General features: G+C 34.6%; 1 protein-coding gene across 1 annotated transcript; it reads left to right on the forward strand.

The window, feature by feature from the left end:
• The first annotated feature begins 14,384 nt into the window (after positions 1 to 14,384).
• LOC106760353 lies at positions 14,385 to 16,528 on the forward strand. Its single transcript, XM_014643791.1, has 3 exons — positions 14,385 to 14,513; positions 14,586 to 15,743; positions 15,818 to 16,528. The coding sequence occupies exons 1-3, from the start codon at positions 14,385 to 14,387 to the stop codon at positions 16,526 to 16,528; spliced, it is 1,998 nt and encodes a 665-aa protein (XP_014499277.1).
• The last annotated feature ends 3,736 nt before the right edge of the window (positions 16,529 to 20,264 follow it).

Genomic DNA, 20,264 nt, shown 5'->3' on the forward strand with positions numbered 1-20,264 from the left:
CCTTCATCACTTCAATCTATACATATACATAGTTGTGCATATTTTGACTTCAAAATTTGAAGCTCCTTTTCGAAGATTTTCTATAATGTTCTTAGTGCCCGACCACATGGATGCTAATCAAGTAGGATCTTATCATAGGCAAAAGATCATATAACCCACATAATTAGAATCTACAACTAGCTTTCTCATGATGCTTATTTAAGAAGTGCCATGTACATCATGAGATTTGGGAAATTCCCATAAAGCCTTATCTCAGACCCAAGTTGGCAAATTCTTCAAATTTGTAAAAGTTTGGATTGCTTGTGTTGTTTTCGAAAACATACAACTTGCTTTTGTTTGTTTCTTCAATATATTTAAACTCTATGGTCTATTTAAAGCTTGTTTCTGTTTTCTAAAACTTTGTCTGCAAAACACTTAAAAAAAAGTGAAAAAACGTCTCCTAAACCATTTCTTACTTTAAACTTGTTTTGAAATGGTTTTCCAAAAAAGCTTTATTATACATAAAATATATATATATATATATATATACACACATATTAGACAGGGAATGTCATGAGTAAGGTCTCTGGATATGAGAACAAAGGAGCCCACTAAGGCACATAAATAGTTGTGATTTTATGTCAACGAAAATAATAATTGAGAGATTGTGGAAAGGCTCTCGTGGGATGTTTGGTTTGTGCCCACATGTTGTTGCCTATAATGTTTTTGTTGAATATGTGATTGTGCTTCATTTCGAGCTTTTGGGACATGAAAAGGATCAAATCACATCACAAGATTTTAACTCTTTTCAGCGAAATTGCTGGTGGTCCTAAGAGTGGTTCAGAACAATGAAAATGAAACGAAACTAGACACTCTGTTTAATCAACAATATCAATCAAGAAAAAACATATTTGGTCTAAAATACAATGACAACACATAAGTCAGATCGTGCCTTAGACCTCAATTTACCCTAAAACAAAATCATTGTCCACAATAAAAAAAACAAACATCTTCCAAGTTCCACCACACAAAAGTAAACGTGCAATCTTGAGTCTGACACAACATCAACATACTTGAACTCATAACTCAATCTTAGGATAGTTCAAACATGAGTCTAAGGTAGATAGATATCTGCAATTTCGACAAGAAAAAATAATAAGAAATATATTGATTCAAACTAAAACAATACTTCATCTATGTTAATACATCACTCAAACATCAAATAAAACTTAAAAAACTAAATTTCTCTGTTGTTTATATACAAAGTTATATGTGTTCAATACAGTTCGATATATATTACCCTAAGTAAGAAGTCTTGAAATGATTATTAATATTTAGAAAAGTATTTAGTCCATTGGTTCACCTATGATATCGATACCCATATTAATTTATAAGCCTCACAAACTAAAATCAAGAAAAATAAGTGATATAGGAAGGAAAATTATAATAAAAAAAAATGGGAGAGAAAAATAGAAAGAAAAAATGAGTAATTTTATTGTAAGTTAATACATAAATTAAACAATAATAGTTTTTACTGATATCATCAGTGATAAAATATTAACGAATTTCTAGAAAATCAAAGATTAAATGACTTATTTTTTTAGAAAATTTAAGAGCTAGAATAATTAATAAGGTCTTATAGTGGATTTGAGAAATCTATTCAAATAAACAACAATAAAAATTTATCATCAAATCTTCTCAATTACTCTCTCCTTAATCCACGAACAAAGCCTAAAAGATCAGCTAGAAAGATTGAATCTATTTAACCCAATATTATTAAGTATTGGTTTTCAATTTTATCTAATATGATTAAAAATTGAAATAATCAATTTTTGGATCAGGCCTGGCGAACATACTTCGGCTTTTACTTACTGCACCTCCGCAATTTCGTTTTTGCAGTTTCAAATTTTTGAAGTGACCATTTTACCTTTTAAAAATTTCCGGATTAGATGACCCAGAAACTCTTTAAAATAAATTTTTCAAAATTTCTAAAATAATATTTTCCAAAATAAGATTTGCAGAACATGATTTCTGAAATAAAATTTTCAAAATGCTTGAAATGCATGATTGAACAAACTTTTTGAAATAAAATTCCAGGCATAAACTTTTTGAAATATTCCTACATGAAATGGGTTTGTAAAATAGCTTTTCGAAACTTATGAAATATGTTTCGAAACATTTCCCTTCTTTTTTTTCTCTGTAGAGCTCTTCTTCCCATCTTCTTCTTTTACAACACAGTAGCAGTGATGGGATACAATGGCGAATGTTGTTTGTTTCTGTTCTTATTACTATAGGGGTGCAAATAGTAATTTTAAAGTTGCAGGGAATAGCCAATTTACTTTTTAGCACTGTTTGATTGGAGTTTAAATGATAGCTTTATCAAAAATTGCATTTCTACAGCACAAGTTCATCCATTGAGAATTTTGTAAGTGTTGCTACATGAAGAACCGTAGCCAACTTCTACAACATGCACTTGCATAATGAGGTAAGTCAAACGTTATGCAATCTCATTACACCTTAACATAACTTGCAATATATATTTTTCCACCATGATCTTCAAATCTTCTTTTTTAAAATAATGATGAAATGAAAAAATAATTTTAAAGTATAGGATCCTTTTTAAAGTATTTGGCTTGGTAGTGGTTCTTTAATAATATAGCTAAGTAACAAAGTATAGGGTCCTTTTTAAAGTGAAGTTAGGTCAAAGCAAGAAGATAAAAATATAATTGTGAAAGTTGTACGGAAGCTATCGACATGATGGCAGAATTCACGGTTTTGGTGAGTTTTAGTGGTAGGACATAGGTGTTAATGAAACTCTCTTAAGAGGTTGGGTTAACTAGAGAAGTGTCGCTAGAAAGACCTCACAAGATGTTCTAGTCTTGACATGGGAGAAGATATGATCACTCAAATATTTTAGCAGCATAATATTATAAATTCTTCAAGTGATTTTACAAGGAATAAGACATATCTATTAATTGAGGAATGTGTCTTTAAAGTAGATAAAATACCCTAAAAATTGATTTGAGACACTCTTTCTTTTATATTGTTCCCTCTTAGCTTCTTCATCTTTTTCTTTCTTTTCTAACTTTATTAATTGTTGATCCATCCTTCTTTTAATCTCTCTTTTCCTCTTTCGACTCAAGAGCTTATTAACTTTTTCTTCAAATTCATCTTCTCTACAATAAAAATCATTTACACTGTTAATGAATGATTTTCTTCTTTTAATGAGTTCTCTCATCTCACATATTAAATCTTGGTTTCTCTTAAATGAAGGAGAAACAAATTTTCTTCTCATACATGCTCTAAAATCATACTAACCTTTAATTGGAGATTTTCTATCTTTCTCAACACTAGATTGCTTATGACTTTACCACTCACTTACATGTCCTACAAATCTAGAAATGCATAAACTAAGTATATGATATTCACTAACAAATAATGGATGAAGCTCTTCTATCTTTTTTTCTCAAGCTAGATATGACAGTGCACTAATATTCTCATCAAATAAAGGAATGTCACTCTCAGCTCTATGATGCAACTCATCCTCACGATGACTTAAATGCAAATTACTATAAAACTCATCTTTTTAAAAGAATTTAGGAAAACAATTTTCAAAAAGAATCTTAGACATTCATAAGATTTTCAAAATGATGTAATGTACATCCAAACTTGTATTTCAAAAGGAAAATCCTTGAGAGGCTCAAAGAGGCAAAATGATCTCAAGTTCACTTCTTGGAAACGGGGTGAATCACAAAGGATTACTTGATAACCAAACTTTTCCTAGTCAAAGTTTACTTCAAACCCTTTTGAACGAAACTTCTCAAATGAAATTAGGTTTGATACACAAGTGAACACACACTGAACTATAAGCAATTAAAGAAAGCAATTAAACTAGACAATACTGCCTAATGTCTACATAAAATATTAAGGACCTATAACTAGGGCTGGGCAAAAAATACTAAATTATACTCTAATATAGTTAATTGTACTATATTATACTAAAAAGAACTTAACCATTTTTACTATAACTTAAATATACTGTTTTATGGTTTATTTTTAAAAACTGAACTTAACAAATTTTTGGTTCAGTTAACTGCAGTTAACTGTACTGACTTACGCCCTAAAATAACTATAGTTTTTTTTTCTCGTATGTAATTATATACAAGTAAATTTATTAAAAAAAATGGTCTACTTTGTTACAAAAGTGAAAAACATTGAGTTAATTTATCTTTAAATTTAATTTGTTATATATTAATTCAAATAAATTAAATTTAACTAATTGATTGTTAACATTATCTTTTTACGCATTCAGTATTAGATGAAGTTCATATAAATTGTACTAAATATATTAATTTTATTTATCATTCTATTCATATACTTTTTAAACTAGTAGGGTCGCATTAGCTTTATCCAGAAATATTTATGGAAGAAAAATAATAAAAAAAGATTATTTTTTCTATAAACTACATGTAATTTATATCTTTAAAATTAATGAGATGAAATTTTACAAACAAATTTATGCATAAACTAATTAATTTATATATTCAGGTGTTTTTTTTCTTTCTAATAAGAGTATTTTTCCTCTAAAAAAAGTAAAAATAATATAGTAGTTAAAATTAATGCAGTTTACAATTCAGTTACTAGTTTAGTCAAAGTTTATATTGTATACAATTTACAATTTATTTAGTAGTTCAGTTCAATTTATATTGTAATTTAGTACAATTTAGTACAATACAGTTCAATTCAGTTTGATAAAACAAAAAATAATTCAATTCAGTTTGCTGAACTATTTTACAGTTCAGTTCAATTTAAACAAATTAATTTTTAGTTCAGTATAGTTTTTAGCAGTACAGTGCAATTCCATTTGTCCACCCCTACCTATAACATAACATCTCAATCACTCAACACCTCATTTAATACTACTAATAATAATAGTGCAACAAATTATTATAAATTAGAAATAAAATTAGAAAAAAAAACTTAAATAAAAAATAAAGAAGTAGAAGATAAAACTTTAACAAAATTTCAAAATCCGACGAGACCTAAATTGGATTTAAAATATGATAAGGTTTTAATCAAATTTCGAAATACAATAAAGTTTTAACTAGATTTCGAATTTGTTGAAAACTTAACTGGATTTTGAAATTCAGTGAGTTTTTAACCGAATTTTAAAATCAAGTTAACACCTCACTAGATTTCAAAATCCGGTTAAAGTTTTACTGAATTTCAAAATTCAATAACTTTTTTAATCGAATTTCAAAATCTAATTATATATACAATTCAATGATTTTTCTAATTGAATTTCAAAATTCAATCAATTTTTTAACCAAATTTCAAAATTTATTGATCTTGTAAACCAACTTTTCACATTAGATTCATTTTCTAAAACTTTCAAATGCAACAAAACAAAAGTAAAACCAACTTAGCTACGAGATGAACAAAAGCACTACTACCTACTACTAGGGACCACCGACAAAACTCCAACAATAGGCACAACAAATGACAAAAACACAAAAGAACCATAAATCATAGGAAGAAGGAAAAAGAACGAATGAGAAAACGAATGAAGAGGGTGTAGGAGTTCAGTGAATATATTGGCCAAAAATTAAATTTCGTTTAATAAACAATAATTATTTTTATCTATCTTTTTCTCTTCATTTAATAAGGGGTAAGAGACTCTACTTGGAGGTGCAACGAGAAATATTGGAGGTACAGAGTGAAAACTAAATGATGGAATGCATTAAGTAGTTGAAACATTTTAAAAAGTCTTTTTCTCTTCACAGACCCTATTTGGTGTGTATTTCTTTTTGGATCACAGCCCACCAATTCATTCTTTTCCTCCTTTCCAATTTATAATATTTAAATGATTTAATATTTTAATGTCTATTATAACAATTATTAAATATTTGAAAAATAAATATGAACTGAATTATGTAAAATCAACCACTACCAGTTTGACATATGTTTATGATCTTTTTAGTCTTTATAATATTAAAATTAAAATGTTAAAACTATTTATATTATAACGAAATTAAATAATCAAAATTAGTAAAAGAGAATTTGATTATATAACTTTAACTTATGGTTTGAATAAAACATGCATAACTTGAATAAAAAGTCAGAAGAGAAAAAGTAATAAATTGAAATTTGAATTGGATGGTGTGACATCCGGACACTGACGAGGACGGGGAGTGATCGCCGGTGTAAGAGGCATGGAATGCAATAGACACAGATAAGGAGCAGCTCCTAGCAGGCTTCTAGTGAAAGGGACACATGGACAAATCGAACATACACTGGAATGAGAGGGATCTAGAGAGTGTATAAATATGAGACTATACAGTTGAAAGATAGCTTAAAGGAATTGATTTGACTATTCATATCAACAAATACATTTGTTTTTCGATAGTTTAACTCATAAGAACTCCACGGTTAAATGTGTTTAACCTAGAGTAATTTAGGATGAATAGAGAAAATAAAAAAGAAAACTGTTTCTAAAAGAAGTTATAAGAGTTTTTTTTTTCTTTATAATCATATAAAAGAAATCATATCTTTGTATATTTATTTATTTATTGTCAAATATACAATAAATGTATACATAAATGAGCTGATTTTATTTTTTAGTAATGAAGGTTAAATGCAAATTAAGTGTGAGAGTATTACACTCTTTTCAGAAATTTCATTACAATTTGTATTTCGGTAACCAATCATTGATACACGATGATTACAATTTAATAGAATGATCACCGACTCAAATTAAACCAGTTCATTAACTAAATATTGTCTTCCTAAATCAGTGGATTAAAACCTAAAATTATTATTAGCTAGACCAAGTACTTTAAAATAGAAAATACAAAATTTTCATCCTATACTTTCAATAATATTACAATTTTAACCATCTAATATCTCATCTTACATCTTTAACATTTTTCAATTTTTTTTTAATTTTTTCTATTAAAGTAACAATACACCTCTTTAACACTGCATCCCTCTAACAAATTTTTAAAACTTTGTTTTTTATTTATAATTTAATAACTATTTAATTTAATTTAAAAATCAAATATAATTTAGTATTTTTTAATATTTTAATAATTATTAAAATATAATTTATATTAATATAATAATTATATTAAAAAAATAAAATTAAAATGATTAAAATAAAAGTAATAAAAATAAAAAAAAAAGCAAAAATAATAATATAAAATATTTTTTAATATATATAAAAATATTAAATTAAATTAAATTATTATTAAATTTTAAATAGAAAATAAAATTTAAAACAAAATAATCATCGAATATTGGTAATACGATAACATTTCAAATTCCGAAAAGAAAGTTTTTAAAATTTTTTATTTATTTATAATTTATTAACTATTTAATTTAATTTAAAAATTTAATATTATTTAATATATTTTATATTTAAATAAATATTAAAATATAATTTATGTTATTATAATAATAATATTAAAAAATTAAAATTAAAGTAATAGTAATTAAGAAATGTAAAAATTTCGAAATCTTATTTCATTAATTTAATATTTTAATATATTTATATATATTAAATCATATTTTATATTATTATTTTTATTACTTGTGTTTCTTTATTTTAATTATTATTATTTTTATTTTAATTATTTTAATTTTAACTTTTTTAATATAACTATTATAACAATCCAAATTATATTTTAATAATTATTAAAATATGAAAATATATTAAATAATATTATATTTTTAAATTAAATTACATATTTATTAAATTATAAATAAGAAACAAAGTTTTAAATTTTTTTATTAAAAGAGTGTAGAGTTAAAGGGGTGTGGGGTTAATAAGGAGGAGAAAAAGTTAAAAAAAAAATATTTACTAAAGGTTAAGAAAGGATCTTTTGAAAAAGTTGGAGGTGTATGATGAAACACACATCTAAAATTAGGAAATTGATTGTGGAATAATTTTTGATCAATCACATCACATATTGACACATAATGTTCAAATGTTGTCAAAAAAATGTTGTCTAAATACATTTTCAAAACTATTCTAAAATCATAAATATCATTATCCAATGTATTATATAAAATATACCAATTGGAGTTAAAGGACATTATGGGCAGTTAAAAGATATATTAGCAAGTATTAATTTGTCAGATTGTGTTACCTTTTATAAATATTAGTTATTAATAATCAATTATCAGGTTTGATTCTCTAAAATTATACTGCATTAATGGTTAATCAAGGGGATTGGCTGCCACAAGTTGTAAAAATATACAATTGATGTTCAGGTAAAGATAACATTGATCTATCCTAGTAAAAATATAGACATTGATAGAGCTGTCAAAACGGGTAACCCAGCTCGACCCGGTCCGGCCCACCACGGGTTAGTCACTTAGTGAGCCAACCCAACCCGGCTCATTTATTGGCAAGTCAGAAAAACTTGAACTCGGCCCGACCCACCACGGGTTGGTGGGTAAACGGGTTGACTCACTAGTCCATTTAATTATATTTTTATTTAAAATAAAAAAATACAAACTTTCTGTAATTTAAATTTAAACAAATTTCACTCCCAAAAAATTATATTAAAGACAATTCAAAATAATAATAAAAAGTACAATAGAGTTCAAATGTCATCCAAAAACAAATACAAAAAACATACAAATAAGTTTCTTATATTCATCATTTTTTGTTCCTTATCCATTTACGATATTAGAATCTTGAATAGATAAATCCACAATATTTTGCTCTCTTGAATCATCCTGAATGTCAAACCAACCTGAATGTAGTTGATCACATCAATTGTTGTAACCCTTGACCCTTGTTTTTGTTCTCTCCAAATTCACTAATAAAGATTTTACTAATATCAGAACAATTCCGACAATCAATAAAAAAATATTAGTAAAAAAGAAGAGAATCAATACTCAATAACATGAACAAAAAATTAATAGTTTAATCTGTAACATAATTTCCCAAATTCAAAGACATAAAAAAGAATTTGTTCAAATAATGTATGTCAGAACATGAAAAAAATCATTCCATGTCTTCAAATCCCCTAGAACAAAAAACAAATTCGCAAATCCCTATTTTTGTCATTATAGGGTTTTTGAAAAAAGAAAAGAAAGAGAAAAGAGAAGAAAAAAGAAAGGGTGTTTTACCTGCTGCTACTTGAAGAATTTCAGTGAAGTAAGGGTGAGAGCACCGTCAAATGAGAGCAAGTACCGTGACAGTGATTTATGAGAGTAGAGGTTACTTTTTTGGTATACATAGTAAGTGAAGAAAGCATTTTATTTTTTAGGGTTTCATAAAAAAATAATAAATTAAAAAAATAAAATTAGGTAGGTGAGTTGGTGGGCCAACCCGGCTCACCGTGGGTTCAACCCGCATGAGCCGAGTTTAAATGAGCCAGGTTGAAATCTGACCCGCATATAAGTGGGTTGTATTTTTCAAACCCAACCCGGCTCGAACCCGTGACGGGCCGAGTTGGCCCGCGGGTTGTGACCCATTTTGACGACTCTAATATTTGACTTGGGCGTTAGAGTCTCTTCTGCATGTCAACAATCCATCGGAATGGATTGCGTTCTCAGAGAGAATTTGACGATCAGAAGAGAACAGAGCAAGGAAGGACAACTGACCTTCGAACAAATTCAACCGAAACATTTTGACAGATTGGACGATAGAAAGAAAGCAAAGCAAAGAAGGATGACCGACTTTGGACCCTTTCAATCGAAAAAAAAAATTACATATTTGTTAATCAAATTGAATATAATAAGACTTTGCTTTATAAAACAAATAGAATAGTTTCTTACAATTCTATAAGTTCATATAAAACGATTTATTTGTTAATCAACTAACTCAAAAATTACAACCTATACGTAATCATCGAGCAAAATTAGATTAATAAGTTAAATTTGACTATGAAAACTTTGAATTCTTTGTTATTTATTCTATTGTATTTACAAGTGTTAGCCAATGAGAAAGTGGTGTCATTAATATTTGGGGACGACTTTAATTTTCTTTCGATGTGGCATGCTGAGGTGTCCTTTAATTATGACGTGACATAGGTTAACCAACCAAAACATACCACCTCACTCCTCCTGCCACGTCATCTATGTCTTCTCCACTAAAACCTTAATTTCCAAACCCTAGCTACTATGAGCTGCTACCGCCATCCTCGCTAGTAGTCGTCCCCTCAACCTTCGTTGTGAACCTCCACGGCCGTTGCAAGTCCTCTGTCACTCTCTTCCTTCGTCAATCGCAAGCAACCTGCAGAAGATCAAACCACAGAACCCAGAATCGTGCATCTACTTCTCACGCGAGAATCTACTCCATCATCTTCTCCATGGCAACCACGCAAATCACACATCAACTCCATTGAAGCTGCCACCACGAAATCGCCACAGGACCTACATACCAAAAATCGCCACCAAGCGCTACTGTGAAAATGCTAATCGCGAGTTTTTCCATTCGCCAAACCTGTAAATCCAAAAACACAATAGAATTCCAAATTGAAAATCTAATCGCACAACCATGGTTTGTCAATTGCAGCTCTAGAGAACCTGAAACGCAAATCAAAATTTGTGGCGCGACACTGCTTCAACACCATTAACTCGCACCTTCAAGAGAAAAAAGATCCAAAATCAGAGAAAATGCAATCGGGATTTAGCGCAAGGTCGTCGTTCAAAGTCGCTTCTTCCTCATCATTTTCAGGCAAGCACATCCTCGGAAATCCGTCTTCGTGGAGCAAGCAGGTGTGAACAGTGCGAACAAAAGCCAAAAACAAAAATCCTCAAACTCAATACCTTAAAATTCTCAATCTGAACCCTAACCCCAATATCGCAACAGTGAAATCTCAAAACGCAATTGCAGAAAAGAAGCACAACAACCATCCTAGTTCGCAAAAGTCAGATAACGAACAGTAACCCCTAAAACCCAATCAAAATCAGAAAAAGGAAGAGGGGAAGAAACTTTCTCCTTGCCCAGCGAATCAAAACGGAGGGACGAAGAAGAAACACTCTCTTGTCGCGTCCTACCGTGCCTCCGCTAGGCTCTTGTTGCCTCTGCCGTCAACCCCTGTATTTTAAAATTTAAAATGATATAAATATCCACATAATAATCTTATATTGTGCGACTTAGTAATTAAAGAACATCTCAACATGTCACATTATAAAAAAGTTAACACCGTCCACAATAATTAATAACAACGACATTATTAATTCAATTTTACCAAAATAGAAATCCAATTGAAAACTTTTAAAATACGAAAACACAATTAATACAAATCTACATACATAAAAACCTTTGAATATATTAAATGTTTTCTATTGTGAGTTGGTACTTTTTGTTAAATTTGCATTAATTAACTTATTTGAAAATGAATAGGTTTAGTTTAGGGAACTTAAAATAGTAATATAATTACTGGGAGTGATTCTGCACACGCAACACACAGATTTGCCCCGAAACATGATACGGTTTTTGTTATCCTTTTATAGCCGCCCGATACAACAGAAAAAAGTTTATTTACACCCATCATATATGGACATATACACCGACTTTATTAATGATTGATTCTTCCTCCCAATGTCCTTGGAGCTCATCTCCAATTTTATGTAATTTAATTTATTAATGTAGATTCGATTCTTGTCGGTAATAATTTTAAAATTGAAAATTGTAATATTATTTGATTTTGATATTTTAACAATTTTTTTTAATAATTTTATTTTACAATGAATCATATGTTATTTGATCTATTTGAATTTATTCTAAAAGTATATTTGAAACAAATGAATCATATATTATATATGTTTTGTTAAAAAATTATTAATAAAAAATTGTTAAAAAACATTTTTTAATATTATATATATAAATAAAAGTTTGAAACATTTTACAAAAAGAAAAAGACTATCATATTTGTCAACATGTCTGTATAAAATATACAGGTACAAATGTTTTCAGGACCTATAAAGCGCACTAGAGGAACTTCTTTAATGGTGTTGGTCTTTCAATTTTATTTAAAATTAGAGTAATAATAGTATGAAACACTTTTATACTCTTTTGACTTATATAAGAATAAAATAGTTCAAAAAGTATAAAATTTTGTAATTTTTAAGAAAAAAAGAATAAAAAATAAATAAAGATAATATCAAATAAATATAAAAAATTTAGATATATAAAAGAATATTTTTCTTAAAACTAACATTTATTCACATGAACTTTATATATTCTATTCCAACTTCAGATGATCTTAACGTAAAAGTAAAATTACAGTCAAAATCTCGTATGTATTTATAAAGGATGGAAAAGAAAAAGAAATAATTTTCTAATTTGTAGATTCTAGAATAAACTAAGAAATTATCGATGTTTAACTTATTTATCTATTATTTTAAATTTTTTTATTAAAATATTAATAATGAAAATAAATACACGTAATAAAACTTATTGTGAGAATTAAAAATATAATAGAAACAATACGCTATTAAAATTTAAAGAAAATGAATAATTTAAATATATAAAAGGAGACAAAGAGAATAATATACTTCAACCTTAATTATTCCAATATAACTTTACTTTTGATTGTACAAGAGAATAAAAATAGTGACGTTTAAGTATTAGTTTCTTTCTCTAATAGATTTATAAATTCATTACTTTCTTTCTTATCTAAAGTAACATATCTATAACAAGATTATTTTAGTAAAACTAGTTTATATGATATATAATAGAGATCTAGCAATTAATATTCACACCTATTGGTTCATCCATTACAACAACAACGGTCAATTAGGTCAAAATGATTTTAATAATGTTGACCATAATTAGGTTTGCATTTAAATTATTATTGGGCCAATAGTCCAACGGATGATAAAATAATCAAATATATCTGATTAAAGGTGTTAATAAATTGTTTATGAGGACTAACCGAATCTAAAGGTAAACCTGTTTTTATTTTATTGGATCAGTACTAGTTTAGGATCCATGAGACAAATTATAAATATAAGGTCAAGGCCAAAAACTAGGTATGTTCTACTCACGTTCTACTAGATCCAAATACTCAAATTGAAAGCAGACTCCTCAAACAGACATCTACTTGAGGAAAAACAGTAAAGTCACGCCATAAAGATTAGTCTCTCAGTTCTACAAAAGTAATATATTTCTTATTATTCTTTATGTATATAAAATAAATATAAATTGGAATGATGAATTATTATGCCTCAAGTACACTCTAAGATCAATTAAGATGGATCAAGTATATTCCTACTTTAAAAATATTTTAAAAAAGTTGTTAACATATAACACCGTTACATAAATTGAAAAGTGATAGTTGGATACTTGGTTTTATATTATTTTATAGGATTATGTTATTTTAACAACTTTTTAACAACAGATCATGTGTCACTATTTTATTGGTTTATATATTTAAAATGGACAAATTACAAACTACCATATAAGCCACGGTTGTAAAAAGTTATCAAAAGAAAAGTTGTTAAAAAAAAGTTGTTAAAAATACATTTTCTTATTTTATAATACAAAAAGTAGTCAAAAGCAATTAACATACTCTACATGAAATTTCAGGAGGAAAAATAAACCTAGGTTGGTAGCTAGCTAGTTGTCCATGTTTTTTATTTTAAAATGGGAAGATAAAAAATCTTTAAAGAAGATGGTTGAATTATTATATAATATAATAAGATATATAGATAGAGAGAAAAAATTATTTCGACAATATTTTTTAAAAACATTTTGACAAATGAAAATTTATGATTGATGTTGTTTCGGTATGGAGACGAGTTACTTCTGACCTACATAATTTCTCCTCGAGATCTTTCAATCCTAGCTCCTCTCGGCTTAAGAATCTGGTCTATAGTTCGTTATCATCCGGTCGGGTACCTGTCACAAATACTCTGATGCTCAAGTCAGTAAGAGACAATATTAATGGTGTAATAAATGTTCAAAACCGTGGGGCCGAGTAACTTAAGACCCAATGGTAGCCACAAGAGGAATGAGTACGGAAGATCCGGGTGAAGTACTGCGAACGTTACAACAGAAGATGGAAGAGATGCAACGCTAACATGAGGAAGAGTTGAGAGTCGTCCGAGCCGAGTTCGAGGCCCGATTGGCGAAAGGAAAGGAAAAGGCTGCGGGAGAGCACGAGCATGAGAAAACTGTGACGACCGAACGAACTCGTGTGCAAGAGGAGGAACATAGCAGCGCATTGAACCATCGAGAGAATAAAGACGACAAGGACAAGAAGGCAAAGACTCACCAAGGTGAAAGCGCGACCCTGGTCGTGAAAACTGAGAGAACTGTCCCTCTACCCTTCGTCCAAGCAATCATGGACGTGCACATTTCCGAACGGTTCGTCCCCCCTACGTTCAAAATGTACGATGGGACCACGGACCCGGAGGCGCACATCAAGGCCTTCACCAACGCCATGGCATTCCGAACGGGATGTGATGCGATCTGGTGTCGCGCGTTCTCCTTATCCTTAGAAGGCGAGGCCTTGGAGTGGTTCAACTCCCTCCCCAACAACTCAATCGAAAATTTCGAGAGCATAGAACGAGTGTTCAAAAAGCAATTTGCCACTTCTAACACACAAGACATTACAATTGTGGACCTGATGAACTTGAGATAGGAGAAGGAGGAATCCTTGAAAGTTTTCATTGATAGGTATCAGAAGACTATACGACAAGTTGAGGGACTGACGTTGGAGTTGGCGCTACAATATGTCCTGCCGGCTTTGAGACCCGGACCTTTTAAGGACAGTATTTGCAGACGGCCCCCAAAGACTATGGAGGAACTCCGAGAGAGGGTCGCTGATGAGATAAGGGTAGAAAATATGAAACAAGGAGATAAGAAGGCAGCCTCGGAGGCTAAAATGGAGAAAGACGGTCGACGGCCAGAAAACCAAACGGGACGACACAAAATTGGGGGACCGAGAGAGGCAATCCGGCTTCCCCAATTCCAACAATACACACCGCTTAATGCCACTAGGGAGAAAATCCTCCAAGAAGCGCTAACCACTGAACTGATCCCGATACCCAAACGCCGCCCCACACCGCCCGGGGCGGACACCAACAAGCATTGTTTGTACCACAAAAACATGGGCCACTCGACGGAGGAGTGCATCACCCTAAGGGACAAAATAGAAGAGTTGATCCGAGCGGGGCACTTAAAGAAGTATGTTAAGAGCGAGAGAGCCCAAACCGCTAGACACAGAGAAAGGAGCCCTCACGGAAGCCTCACTCAAGAACAATCCGGTTATGACGACCGATACTATCGGGCACCACGCCGACCTGAAAGACACCATCGGCCAAGTCCAATGAGGAGAGACCGTAGTCACAGCCGAAGCCGTAGGCCGAATGATGACCGACCGGTGCGAGGGATCATCAACACAGTTTCTGAAGGCTTCTCGGGGGGTGGGTCCACTTCATCGGCTAGGAAGCGCCATCTTCGTACTCTCCGATCGGTCAACAATGTACAGAAGCGCCAATCCATGCCCCCAATCACGTTCACTGATGACGATTTCCATGCACCTGACCCAGATCAAGACGACCCGATGGTCATCACAGCAGAGATAGCTAGATACGAAATTAGTAAAGTCTTAATAGACCAAGGAAGCTCAGTTAACATACTATACTGGAAAACCTTCCAACAGATGGACATATCGGAGGATCTGATAGTACCCTTTCATGAACAGATTGTCGGCTTCGCGGGTTTGAGAGTGGATACCCGTGGATATATAGACCTATGGACATACCTGGGTACCGGGCGTAGTGGCGACGAGAGAACGGTGCGGTACTTGCTGGTTGAGGCTAACACCTCGTATAATGTTTTGTTGGGCCGGCCATGCCTCAATGCTTTCAGGGCGATCGTCCCCACCCCCATTTAACTTTAAAATACCCATCAGAGGCAGGAAGAGTGATCGCCGTAAAAGCCGACCAGAAGATAGTCAGGGCATGTTATGCAGCGGGATTAAAGCTTTACCCGCGTGAGGGAGGCAGCCGACCTAACCGGTCGGAGGTCGCCCTAGCAGATCTTGACCCGAGAACCAATATTGAAGACCGCATCGAACCCATGGGGGAGCTCTACGAGATCCCCATCGGTCTGAAAAGTGAACAGATCACACACATGGCGCGGGGCTTTCAAGGCGCCTTTGAAAAGGAACTAAGAGCAACCTTGTGGAAGAACCGTGACCTATTTGCATGGACAGCATCCGACATGTCGAGAATTCACCCTTCCGTGATGACCCATAAGTTAGCAATTTTCAAGGAAGCAAAACCAGTTGCCCAGAAGAGGAGGAGAAGGGGGGCCAAGAAGGGACGGGCAGCCCAGGAGGAGGTAGCGAAATTTATGGAAGTCGGGTTCATTAGAGAAGTCAAGTACACCACCTGGTTGGCGAACGTAGTAATGGTAAAAGAGGCAACCGGAAAGTGGCGCATGTGCACAAATTACACGGATCTGAACAAAGCATGCCCGAAAGACTCTCATCCCCTACCCAGCATTGACGGACTCGTAGATGGGGCGTCCAGTCATACCATCCTGAGCTTCCTCGATGCCTACTCAGGGTACAACTAAATACCCATGTACGCCCCGGACCAGGAGAAAACAACCTTCATCACAGAGAAGGGGAGCTACTGCTACAATGTCATGTCGTTTGGCCTAAAAAACGCAGGAGCCACATACCAACGGTTGATGGACAAAATCTTCGCACAACAGATAGGCCGGTGCATGGTACGTTTACGTCGACGACATGGTGGTCCAATCCAACTCTAACACCGACCATATTCGCGACCTTGAAGAAGTTTTCCGACAAGTTAGGTGGTATAACATGAGGCTAAATCCTGCAAAGTGTACATTTGGGGTCGCGACAGGAAAGTTCCTTGGCTTTATGCTGACCGCCCGAGGTATCGAAGCTAATCCGGAAAAATGCGCCGCTATCCTCGAAATGCGGAGCCCATCTAATCTAAAGGAAATCCAAAGATTGGTTGGCCGCCTCACTTCCCTGTCCCGGTTCATTCCTTGACTAGTTGATAAAACTCGTCCCATCATTAGAAAAATGAAGAAAGAAACAGCCGATAAATGGGACCCTGAATGTAAAAAGGCATTCCAAGACATGAAAACCGTCCTAACCGACTCGCCAGTCATGAGCCGCCCTTCGCCCGGTTATGAGTTACAGTTATACTTAGGCGTTTCAGGTGAGGCCGTAAGTGCGACATTGGTACAGGAGAAACCGGAGATGAAGCTCATCTACTTCGTAATTCGTAAGTCGCGTACTCCAGGGACCCGATATCAGATACCACCAGGTGGAAAAGGTCGCGCTGCATTACTCCACGCCTCCCGGAGGCTACGGTCGTACTTCCAAAGCCACCAAATCGTCGTGCGAACCGACCACCCGATCTAAAAAATTCTAAGGAAACCAGATCTCGTGGGTCGAATTATCTGAATTCGGACTGAGATACGAGCCTTGAGGGTCCATAAAAGGCTAGCACCTGGCTTATTTCGCTGGAGAATTACCTCCGGCCACGACAATAACCGAATGGAAGTTACACGTTGACGGAGCCTCAGGGCGAGCCGGAGGAGGCGCGGGTATTGTGTTGGAGGGACCGTGTGGTTTCCTGCTAGAGCACGCTCTAATCTTCAAGTTCAAAGCATCTAATAACCAAGCGGAATATGAAGCCTTGATAGCCGGGCTAGAACTAGCAACAGATATGGGGGTGAGAAACTTGACTTGTTACACTGACTCACGGTTGGTGGTGGGTCAAATGAACAATGAATATCAAGTGAAGGACGACCACCTCCTCAAGTACTTCCACAAAGCGTCGACTTTGAAAGACGGTTTCGACAACATCAAGATCGAACACATCCCGAGGAGCGACAACGCACAAGCCGACCTCCTGTCCAAGCTTAGTCAAGGGAAGGAGAAGGGCCAGCTAGCCACGATCATTAGGCAGGTCCTCTTACAACCATCCGCCGAATGCCTCAATACTTCTACGCAAACGAAAGCTAATTGGAGAGATGAGATCCGCTTACTGGTGGCAGGGCAAGACCAAGGAGAGACGATTAGCCCGGCCGAATCACGAAAAATAGCAAGATATGTTTTGATAGGGGGCGATTTATACAGAAGGGGATTTTCCACACCACTACTCAAGTGCCTCTCCACCATGGAAGCCCAATACGTACTAGACGAACTGCATAACGGGATTTGCGATTTCCACACCGACCAGCGTACACTGAAAGCCAAAGCTATCCGTTCTGGGTATTTTTGGTCCTCGATGGAGGAAGACGCCAAAAATATGGTCCAGAGATGCCCGACTTGCCAAATTCACGCCAATGAACCACAGGCCCCACCAGCCCGACTTCACAGCATACTATCACCATGGCCATTCTTTCAGTGGGGAATGGATATAGTGGGGCCTCTCCCTCCAGGACGTTCACAGAAAAAATTGCTACTGGTCGCCATTGATTACTTTACAAAATGGGAAGAGGCCCAAGCACTCGCCACCATAACGGCAAGTCAAGTCCAAAAATTCGTATGGAAGATTATCTGTCGGTTCGAACTGCTCGGAATCATCGTCACCGATAACGGACGGCAGTTCATTGACAAGAAGTTGGGAGAATTTTACAATGGCTTAGGCATCAAACATGTAACCAGCTCAGTTGAACACCCCCAGACGAACGGTCAAGCTGAGGCTGTCAATAGAACCATTGTGGCGGAGCTTAAAAGGAGGTTGGGGGACAACAAAGGCGCGTGGGTGGATGAGCTACTAGAGACACTATGGGCGTATAGGTGCACGCCGCACGACTCTACAGGGGAAACCCCCTTCAACCTGACCTATGGGACAGATGCGATGCTGCCGGTGGAACTGGGCGAGCCATCTCCAAATTAACGATGAAGAGCTGAGAATCGAGCTGGAAACCCTGGAAGAACGAAGGGACCGAGCCGCGTTACGGGCAGAAGCATGCAAACGAATGGTGGAACGCCAGTATAATACGGAAGTAAGGCCGAGAGCCTTTCAAGAAGGAGATCTGTAGGAGAGGCAAGACGGACGACCGCACACAGTAAACTAGCAGCGAGGTGGGAAGGACCCTTTTGAATAGTAGAATCCTTGGGAAACGAAGCTTACCGCCTTCAACACCCGGACGGGAAAACAATCCCTAACACCTGAAACGCCTCCCATCTGAAGTTCTATTTTAGCTAAACTTAATGTTATTGTCAGGCCGAAAGAAAAGTTAGCAATGCTTTATGTAACATTGAACGATAAATACAACATGCGAAAGATATTCAGCTAGAAAGATGCTCATACTAAGTTAATGAACGGAGTGTTATGAAAAAGAACCACTATTAACTTAACCGGACGGTGAACGAAGCTCCCCTTTATGGAACCCCTGCCGTCCGGGTCCACTAACTCAACCGGATGGTGAACGAAGTTCCTCCTCTGGAACTCCTGCCGTCCGGATTCAACGCACCATTAGCTTAACCGGATGGTGAACGAAGTTCCCCTCGGTGGAACCCCTGCCATCTGGTCCTCGATTTCTAAAGATTTTCAAACATTAACCTCGCCGATAAATAGCGTTCAAATGGAACCCTCACCAACCAGATAAAACAACTTAAGTATTCAAGCAAGCAATAACGAATGAGAAGCGAGGATGCGTAAAATAAACATGTATTCAAAATAACAGGCTAACAAAATGTATTCACCGCACGGTCAATTGCTATAGCGGTTACATCAAAAAACGCCGATAGAATACGACCACCAAAAAGTATATGTATGCCCACCAACAAAAAAAAAAACAATAAACTAGGTTGTTCCTTCAAGGATTCGCTCGGTCGCCACCATCACCACCGTCCGTTCCATCCTGATCACCTGCACCGCTAAAGTCAATACTGTCGGAATCCTCGATCGGCTTCATCACCCCATTATAAACATCCTGATTCATATCGAATCCCACGGCCAAAGGATCGACCTTCAGAAGATAAACCGCCTACCTCATAGCCTTGTTAAAACCCTCTTCATGCTCTATGGCGACGTTTTTGTCCAGCAAAGTAATCTACTCATTCACCTTCACCAGCTCAGTAGCCAGACGAGAGCACTCGGTTTTTTCGGCACGCAAATCAGTAGACAACCTTTCACTCTGACCGGCCAGCTCCTCCCCACGTTTACCCACCCTACGAACTTCCACCTTCAACTTCTTCACATCCTCCGAAAGCGTTTCCCCCAGTGCACGAGACGCCTTCAAATCTTCCTTAGTCTCTGCTAGTTCACGGCGAGCTTCATCCAAATCCGCCTGAAGAGGGCCGCTTCTCTCGGAG

Source organism: Vigna radiata, chromosome 5, assembly GCF_000741045.1.
Source record: "Vigna radiata var. radiata cultivar VC1973A chromosome 5, Vradiata_ver6, whole genome shotgun sequence".
Taxonomy (NCBI): Eukaryota; Viridiplantae; Streptophyta; class Magnoliopsida; order Fabales; family Fabaceae; genus Vigna; species Vigna radiata.